Consider the following 9,732-nt stretch of genomic DNA (forward strand, 5'->3'; position numbering starts at 1 on the left):
AAAAGCCGCAGGCAAAGAGCTTCATCGAGAGGCTGGCGAGGAGGAGTGGCTGGAGAGATGGCTCAGCTGGTAAAGTGTTAGCCTTGTAAGCCTAGGGACCTGTGTGCCATCCCCAGCACCCATGGCAACAGCAGTAATGGTGCCCAGCACTGGAAATCCCCGCTCTGGAGAGACAGAGACATAGTTGTAGGGCTTGATGGCCGGTGCCTGCCCTAACCAGTGGGTCCCATGTCCCAGTAAGGGACTCGGTCTCAAAAATAAGGTAGACAGAGGAACAGCAACCGAGGTTGGCCTCTGGTCTCCATGTGTTCGTGCACACACATGCATGTGTGTACCTGCACACAAACACTAAATAAAAGGGTCACCTATGCCGGGCAGTGGTGGCACATGCCTTTAATCCCAGCACTTGGGAGGCAGAGGCAGGCAGATTTCTGAGTTCGAGGCCAGCCTGGTCTACAGAGTCAGTTCCAGGACAGCCAGGATTACACAGAGAAATCCTGTCTCGAAAACAAACAAACAAAATAAATAAATAAAAGAAAAAGAAAAAAGGGTCACCTAAGGCAGACACCCAGAATGGTGGTTGTGGGGAGGAGAGGGGACAACTGGCAGGGTGAGGTGACCCCAGGAGCTCTTTGGTGCTGACAGGCCATAATCAGAGAGGAAGAGGGGCGGGGTCAGCGTGGGGACCAGGGCCAAGGCAGAGGACTAAAGGAGACAACTCTATAGACGATTCCTCACCCTCGGAAGGGTGGCTTGTTCCCACTGTCACTAGTGATACAGTTGAGAAATGACAGAGAATTGAGAGGCAGGGAAAGTTTGGAGCAGAGCAGGTAGCCACAGGGAAATCTCGTCAGGCACCACAGACACAGAATCAGCCGCTCCAGGACAGCACTGGCTGGGGTGAGGGACCGCACACAGCCGAGGGGGGGGGGGCTCTGCACAGCAAAGGGGGAACTTGGAAAGCCAAAAGTCCAGTCTCTTCCCAAGGCCTGAGGGGTCTACTGCCTCTGCAGGGTTCTCTTCCTCTACTGAAGCTAGTTTGGTTGGCTGGCGGTCCTGATCCAGCCTCAAAACTTGCCCATCAGCAGGGGGCCAAACGGTGGGAGGCAACTGCGGCCAGGCTTTTGTCTGAGGGAGAAGATGGCCACCTAGAGAAGTCTCCACTTTTCTTACCTAGCCATGGCCAGTCTCCCTACCTGTCTGCCTCCCAGGGGGTCTGCACAACTCTTGCTCTCTCACCAGGATGACTCAAACCTCAGGTATGACTAGGGAAGCATACAAACATACGTATACACAGAGATGCACACACATCCACCCATACACACACACACACATACACACTACTGCATGAACAGACTCCAGATACACACACATGTGTATTTACACAGGCACACACATACACACACAAACACACACACGCATGAGAGAGACAGACAGACAGACACATCCAGGCTGAGCTCTGGTATGGTCTTCTCTAAACACACCTGGTTGTACACATTCCCATTCCTACCTGCTCCCCCACAATCCTAGGGCCAAGGTAGGACTGGTCCCCAAGCACCAGATTGGAAGACCTAGCAACAGAGACTGTCCTACTGTCCCCAGGAAGAGTGTGCCTGTGGTGAGGACAGGTCACTTGGGAAGGACAAAAGCTAGGGGTCCAGCCGTCACCTGGAGGGAGTTCTCAAGCCCCGTGCCTGCTCCCCTCCTCATAGCTGCCTAAGGACTGACAGGGCGCCCCTCGGGAAGGCCTTACAGTCTCTGAGAGGGTTACAAGCAGGTGGCCGTTCTCTGTTCTCTGCTCCTGCTATCGAGGGGGGAGGTGTCCCGCTCTTTTGTCCCCTCTCTCCCTTGAGAGCCGCCTTGGCTGCTCCCAGCCCATCCACCCCCCCTCCCATGGAGCCTTCGCTCCCGCCCCCCATTTCCCAGCAGAAGCTGGAGCCAGACAATGAGATAAGGGTTTGTTTTCTAAGGGCTGGAATTCGGGAATCAGGCAGAGCCTGCGGGTCAGGGCCAGAGCACCCTGCCGTGGAGAAGCAGGGAGCTGTTCTCTCAGCAGGGGGTCCCTGGGGTCCCAGGCCTGTCACACTTGACTTCTGCATGCTTTTAGAATTACACTGCTGGGTGCTTCGGGGAGGAGAAGAGTCCCTTAGAACTGACTCTGATCCTACAGGTGGCCTCTGAGCTGCTTCTCCTCACCACTTCTCCAGCCCCCTGGGCTTCCAACAGGTACAGCACCTTCTCTTCCTGTGGCCCATGCTGTCCCCTATGCAAGTCAGTCTCTCCTCCTCCATCACCTGCCACCAAAGACTGATGCTTCCTCCAGGAAGCCTGCCTACCTGCTCCTTCCCAACATACCACCCGCAGACACAGCCAGAGGAAGACAAACTGGCAGAGAGGAGGCACAGGCTGCATCTGAGAGAGGCTTTGTTAGATCAGGGCCTCTGCTCCAACAGGACCCGCTCAAACCTGCTCGCTCCCAATAGACACCACAGACAGACAACCAGGTCCATGCTTTGGAAACAGAAGCAGCTGTGCAGGTCTGAGTTCCCAACCTCCCTTTTGAGGAAAGGTCACCCCTTGGTCCTGGTAAGTCAGAGTGTATCCCATAATACAAGAACCAAGTTCCAGGGCCTTGCAGTTCCAACACTGGGATAAACAGCAGTGTTTCCCACGAGCCAGGCTGGACAAGCACAGCCTCCCATCCTCACCAGAGTAGAGGGTCCCTGAGTGCAGCTTGCCTGCTGGCTGACACACAGTTGAGAGTGGGTGAAGTTTATTTTCCTTGCTTTTTTTTTTTTTTTTTTTTTTTTTTTTTGGTTTTTGTTTTGGATTTGGTTTTTTCGAGACAGGGTTTCTCTGTGTAGCCCTGGCTGTCCTGGAGCTCATTCTGTAGACCAGGCTGGCCTCGAACTCAGAAATCCGCGTGCCTCTTCCTCCCAGAGTGCTGGGATTATAGGCGTGCGCCACCACCGCCTGGCTTCCTTGCTTTTTTAACTTTCATTTTATTAATTTTCTAAAACAGGGTCTCAGTTTAGTACAGACAGGCCTGAAAGTCTCAAACATCCACATGCCTTGCCCCGTGCCCCGCGCCCCGCAGAACTGGGAACCACCATGCCAACCTTTTGCAGTACTGGGGAATCAATCCAAGGGTCTCACACTTGCTCGCTAGGTGCTCTGTCACAGGGCTCTTGGGCATGACTTCCATGGAAGCACCTCAAATGGTGTAAGAAGGAGGGGGATTTCTAGATACCTCCGTGACTCCATTTTCCATATGTCCTAGGAGGTCATACTTCCAGCCCCAGGTGAAGACATCCTTATGCCCGTCACCCAGCACAGAGCTTTCTGTAAAACCAAATTGAAAAGCTGGGCATGGCGGCTCATTCCTGTAACCCCAGAACTCCGGAAGCTGCAGGATTACTCCAGCAGAGATGCAGAATGAGCTCCAGGTTAGTATGGGCTACAGTGTAAGAGTGTTTCAAAAACAAACAATCCCAAAATGGGTACTGAGAGATGGCACGACACTAAGAAACACATACCACCCTCGCAGAGAACCCATAACTCTAGCTCGAGGGTGTCCGGCGCCCTCTTCTGGCCCCAGTAGGTAACTACACTCGTGTGCATCTACTCCACACATAATTTTTAAAGTTTTAAATTCAGTTTTCCTCTTTTTTTTCCCCGTTACAGGGTCTCTGAGTTCAGAACTAATTTTTAAGGAGAAAAAAAAGACTCCAGTGGTTGAAAGCTTCTGTTTATGGGCAACACGGTACCATGTGATTCCTGGACTTTACATCAGTGTCTGCAGCCTGTTTGCTCCGGTGTAAAACGAGGACCATAAGGGAAACTACAACTCCCAGCATGCTGCGGGGCTCGCCAAATGCACCAAATTCCAAAGAGGACTACAATTCCCATAGTGCCCCAGGCCTGCCCAGCTCAGGTCCGCGCGGGGTCGAAGAGTCCAGCTGCACGGGTTCCGCTGGCACGAAAGAGACTGTCCTCCGCTCCTGAGGGCGAGGAAGACCGGTGTCACAGCCATGTTACGCATCCTGGCTCGGACTGAGGTTCCGGGGCTCAGGGTGCCCTGGACTCAGTGGTCTAGGAATTGGGCGGGGGTCCCAGCACACGTGGTGGACCTGCGCAGCGACACGGTGACCCGGCCAGGGCCGGCCATGAGGCGAGCTATGGCCGAAGCGGTTGTAGGAGACGATGATTACGGCGAAGACCCTACGGTCCACGGTGAGCCGGGCGAACAGGCCCGGGGCAGGGGTCGGTGTGGTGACCCCGGGACGCTGTCCATGGTTCTGACAGGACAGAGTGAACGCGGAGAAGTGCCTCGCCTGGCATCTGAGGACGCACCCAAAGGCTGAGTGTGCACTCCGCATTCTTGTTCGTTCTCGGGGAGATCCCTGGTAATGCAGACTCTTGAGCTCCACACTGGACTCGGGGAGCCAGAATCTGCATTTTAACAGGACCACCGGGTAATTTCTGTCCACCGTCACCCAATTGCCCGGATGGATGTTGCCCAGACTTGGAAAGGCCGCTAGATGGCCAGAGGAGCTCAAGGACCCACATCAGACACAGGGAAGGTCCAGGGCTTAAGGCAGGTCTGACTACAGTGAGGTGTAACTACTCTCCTTCATTCACTGGCTGACTTCCCAAAGACAAAACCAACCTAGCAAAGAAAGTGTTTGCTGCTCCTTCCCAGGGAGCAGAATTTCATAATTTAGGGAGTATGTTAAGGAGACAGCAAACCAAAGCCCACCTTGGGGGGGGTCAATAGTCACTGCTAAAGTGGACCTCTAGTGCTGCTGTGTGTCCGCTAGAGATCCAGAGATAAACCACAGACGCCTGTTTGTGGGCCCAGGCGTCAGGTGGCTGATCTAGAATCTCTCGACAACATGATGTTACCAGGAACTTCAAAGATGCTGAGCTACTGTGTTCAGCAGGCACCTGGTGTAAACAGGTCACCACATCAAGGCTGGGAGGTACTAAGGAGGGTGAACCAGGGCCTGGGAGGAGGAGAGAGCAGAACTCCTACAGGTGAGCGGCAGCGTTCCTGACAGCACTCGGGGCTCAGGGAGACACCGGTGTATGTCCTCTGGGGACAGAATCTAGATCACTTCAGCACTGAGCGTCGTCGTTGTGTCGCTGACAGAGCCACCATGGGCTTTACCCAGGCCATCCACTCACCCACCAGCTGCCTTCCTCGGGCCCTGCCGGCTCCTCAGAGGCTTCTTCTGTGGTGATGTGCAGAGGAAGTCTGCAGGGAAACCGCAAAGCCTCACCTGCTGGGGCTTCTGGGAAAGGGAGAAAAACAGGTGTGAGGTCTGGGTGGGAAAGGGGGTTCAAACCACAAGGGAGTTTCAGTGGCCTGGGGCGGGGACTGTGGCCCAGGAGGATTGGCAGAGGGGGCCTCTGGACATGGCACGCGGTTACTGAGATCGCAGACTACAGGGATGGCGGACCTCCAAGCTCCGCCCACGGGACCATTGGTTCTCATCTGAACAAATGTGCTTAAGACAAGGTCTTGCTAAGTATCTCAGGCTGTCCTCCAACTCGGTTATCCTCCTGCTTCAGCAGAGTACTAGAATCACAGGCCTATATTATCATACCATGTAACAAGTACACGGGGAACTGTACCAGGTACAGTGGCCCACAGAATCGCTGATCCTCGCCCTCCCCTCCCCCTCCCTTCTCAGAACTGCAGGAAAAGGCTGCAGAGATGCTTGGAGTGGAGAGGACTCTGTTTGTGCCCACCAACACCATGGCCAACCTCATCTCTGGTGAGTGTCTACCCGCCCCTCTGAGCTGGGGTCGGTGGCACAGGTGGACACATGCCTGGGTTTCTTTTGGGTGCAGCTGGTGGAGCACCCTGCACTCCGCAGTGGGAGGAGTAGGGTTCTAGTCCCTGCCACTCCCTAGCTGTTCCTCCTGGATGCTTACCTTGCAGCCCTGGTCTGGGTTGTTTCCCAGTGTGCTTCTGTCCATGGTTTTCCGGCTGCTCTTGGTACCCTGAGCTGCCTGTTCCTGGAGACAGCACCCTGGCATCCTGGCACTGTTCCTCCACAGGGTCTGGTGCAGGTTGTTAGTGTCCAGCCTTCACAGTAAAACCAGCCTAGAATTGTGCAGCCCACCAGTCTTTCCAGCACGTGCAGTCAGGTGTTTTGAGGGGTGCGGACTTCCAATTGATAGAGGCAGCCTGAGCTCACTGGGGACCCTAGCTCAGCCTGGCCACGCTGAGCAGGGGCCCAGACATCCTCTGGACCCAGTTCCAAGTCCCGCCCTCCTCCCATCTGTCTCAGTGATGGGTCACTGCCGGCGCCGGGGTTCCCAGGTCCTCCTTGGGCAGGAATGCCACCTCCACGTCTATGAGCAGGGCGGGGTGGCTCAGGTAAGGACCAGACAACAATCCCCTGAGGTTTGGGACATTCTCCAGCCAGCTAGGACGTCAAGGTTTCCCTGATTCCCAGGTACCAGACTGGAACCGGCAGAGGGAGAAAGGGAGATGGAAGGGAGGGCCTGGGCCCAGATTTGCTCATCTGCCGCAGTGCCTCACTGCCCCCTAGTGGACAGATGGAGCGCTAGCACTCCAGAAAGAAGCCGAAGGGCAGCATCTCAAGAGAAAAGGAGGAAGGAAGCAGCAGCCTTCCCAGTTCAGAAGAGAAAGAGCCTGGGTCCGAGAGATGGCTCCTACTGCAAAGGAACCTTCCTACCTGGAGGTGCTCCCGGACCCAGCTGATCCAGTGTCCCCTCCCACCTGCAGATCGCTGGGGTGCATTCCCACCCCCTCCCGGACCTGCCCCACGGCACCTTGGACCTGAATGAGCTAGAGAGGGCACTCACCCGGGGCTTCGGGAGCTCCTACCATCCAGTCTGCGAGCTCGTGTGTCTGGAGAACACGCACAGCAGCGCAGGAGGCCGGGTCCTCCCCATAGACTACCTCCGCCAGGTAGGCGACACCAGCGCACTCTTGGCTTCCTGTGTCCCCCGACACAGTCCCTCTCCTTAGGAGAATCCTTTCTCTGGCGGACTGGAGAGAGAGGATTGCTCGGTAGTTAAGAACAGTAGTGCCCTAACAGAGACTCTGACTTTGGCTGGATCAAAACCATCTGTTAAAAAAAAAAAAAAGTGTGTGTGTGCGCGCGTCTGTGCTGGTGACATGGCCCAGGGGTTAAGAGCACTGACTGCTCTTCCGGAGGTCCTGAGTTCAAATCCCAGCAACCACATGGTGGCTCACAACCATCTGGAATGGAATCTGATACCCTCTTCTGGTGTGTCTGAAGATAGCGACAATGTACTCACATATAATAAATTTTTTAAAAAAAATCTGTAACTCTTGCTCCAGGGAAGCCAGTAGCCTTTTCTGGCCTCCAAAGGCACCGCACATGGCATACACCAACCAACACACACAAAATAAAATGAGACACCTAGAGAGATGGTACAGTGGTTAACATCACTCACTGTTCTTCCAGAGGACCTAAGTTACGTTCCTAGCACCCACGCCAGGCAGCTCACAACTGCCTGTAACTCCAGCTCCAGGGGAAGCCAGTGCTTCTGGATTCAGTTAATTAATTAAAAAAATTCACCAGGCAGTGGTGGCGCAGGCCTTTAATCCCAGCATTTGGGAGGCAGAGGCAGGCAGATTTCTGAGTTTGAGGCCAGCCTGGTCTACAGAGTGAGTTGCAGGACAGCCCGGGCTACACAGAGAAACCCTGTCTCGAAAAACCCAAAAAAAAGAAAAACCCTGTCTTGGGGAAAAACATTTTTTTTATGGTCCCCAAAGGCTCATATGTTTTTTTTAATATTTATTTATTTATTATATGTAGGTACACTGTAGGTGTCAGATCTCTTTATGGATGGTTGTGAGCCACCATGTGGTTGTTGGGATTCGAACTCATGACCTTTGGAAGAACAGTCAGTGCTCTTACCTGCTGAGCCATCTCTCCAGCCCCCGGGGAAAAACATTTTTAAAAAAATATTTTATGCCCAGTGGCCTCTTGGAAATGCTGCCTCTGAACACCCCCTGACCTTTGCTTCCAGGTGCGCCTCCTGGCCCACGCCCACGGGGCAAGGGTTCACATGGACGGAGCTCGCTTGATGAACGCAGCCGTGGCTCTGCGCATGCCCCCCGCCCGCCTGGTGGAGCACTGCGACTCTGTATCCTTCTGTTTCTCTAAGGTAGGCTGGCCTTCCTGCTTGCATGGGCTGCAGAGGCTGAAGCCCTCATCCCTCCCCATCTCCGGGGCAGGCTTTGCAAGACAGGCTCCAGGACTCTCTCCTCTCTTCCCGTAGGGCCTAGGTGCGCCAGTGGGGGCTCTGGTCGGGGGATCCAAGGACTTCATTGAAGAAGCATGGCGCCTGCGCAAGGCCCTGGGTGGAGGCATGCGCCAGGCTGGAGTGCTGGCAGCGGCTGCCCTGGTGGGACTGGCAGGGGCAGAGGAGGTGTTGCTAAGGGACCATGGGAATGCCCAGAGATTCGCTAAAGGTGCCTGGACCAACCCCCACCCTCCCTCCCTCCCTTTTACTCGCTCCTACCTGGGCCCTGATGTCCCCAGCAGCAGGATCAGGTCCCCAGCAGATCTGCACCCCAAGAGTCTCGTGAGTTAAGAGATGGCACTGAGGTTCTAGGGTGGGACCTGGGTGTCCTTGCCTCACCCGGCCCGCTCTGTGGGGCACTCCGGATGCAGCCAGCAGAGTCAGGAACCAGGCCAGAGTGGAGCCTCCAACTTGGGTCTTTTGTGCATGTTCTAAATATTCATAATGTTCCTGTGATGTTCCCACATCTGGGGCCTTGTGTACATGGCCGATCTGTTTAGTGTGACACAGAGAAAAAGCAGGATCCAACTCATGTTTCCAAACACCACATCAGGATTCGGGCTATTTCCCCACAAGATAATTAGGGTGCCCTTCTGCCTTCCCTGTGGGGTAGTTCTAGTGGTTCCCACGGTTGGGCCCTGGGGTTGGGGTATACTCACCACTTCATCTGGTTTCAGGACTCCAAGACCTGGCGTCGCCCATCTGCTCTGTGGATCCTGCCACCGTGGAGACCAACATGGTGCTGGTGCGGGTGGCTGGGCTGCCTCCCTCCGAGCTGTGCCAGCGCCTTCAGGCTGTGAGTGCCGAGGAGGTGGCCCAGACTGGCCACGCCGTGCGCGTGCTGCTGTTTCCCTGGACAGAACAGTCTGTGCGGACCGTGTGGCACCGAGACGTGTCTGCCCAGGATGTGGAACTGGCACTGAGGAAGTGGGAGTTTGTGCTGAGACAGTTGAGGCCCTGAGGCCAGGGGACCAGAGACCCCGTGCTCCAGCTGAAGTGGGCAGTGAGATGCCTCAAGCCTTAGCCTGGTGAAGGCTCCTCTCTAGAGAATGAGGACATCACCCCGCCTCCGGTTGGTGCCAGTGACTCTTCATGCGATGGCCTCATGCAGTCAGGAATAAGCAGGTATAAAGTGGGAAAAGCTGTGACTGACTATCCAGAGAAGGAAGTGGGTAGAGGAGACAGGGGAGGTGTGGCATGGTTGCCAAATGTGCATAAGCCCCAGCATCAAGGGGTCGATCCCCAGCAGGTGCATCGGCTCATAGCCGTAATCCTAGTGTGCTGGGGAATTAGAAGTTCAATTCTCAGCTACACAGAGGGTTTGGGGCAAGCCTGGGCTACAGGAGACCCCGTGTTCAAGCAAACAGATCCTTAGTGATTGACACAATGGAGTTATTAAAGATGGTCAGTAAAATAAAA

At 55.0% G+C, this 9,732-nt stretch overlaps 1 protein-coding gene across 1 annotated transcript; it reads left to right on the plus strand.

Moving 5' to 3' along the window:
* The first annotated feature begins 3,933 nt into the window (after positions 1 to 3,933).
* On the plus strand, positions 3,934 to 9,732 carry LOC127694992 (uncharacterized). The gene is made up of 7 exons (XM_052196830.1): positions 3,934 to 4,233; positions 5,697 to 5,780; positions 6,300 to 6,388; positions 6,761 to 6,946; positions 8,038 to 8,175; positions 8,290 to 8,482; positions 8,991 to 9,732. Exons 1-7 carry the CDS (start codon positions 4,032 to 4,034, stop codon positions 9,272 to 9,274), a joined length of 1,176 nt encoding a protein of 391 aa, XP_052052790.1. The 5' UTR covers positions 3,934 to 4,031; the 3' UTR covers positions 9,275 to 9,732.

Source organism: Apodemus sylvaticus, chromosome 10 (genome assembly GCF_947179515.1).
Source record: "Apodemus sylvaticus chromosome 10, mApoSyl1.1, whole genome shotgun sequence".
Taxonomy (NCBI): Eukaryota; Metazoa; Chordata; class Mammalia; order Rodentia; family Muridae; genus Apodemus; species Apodemus sylvaticus.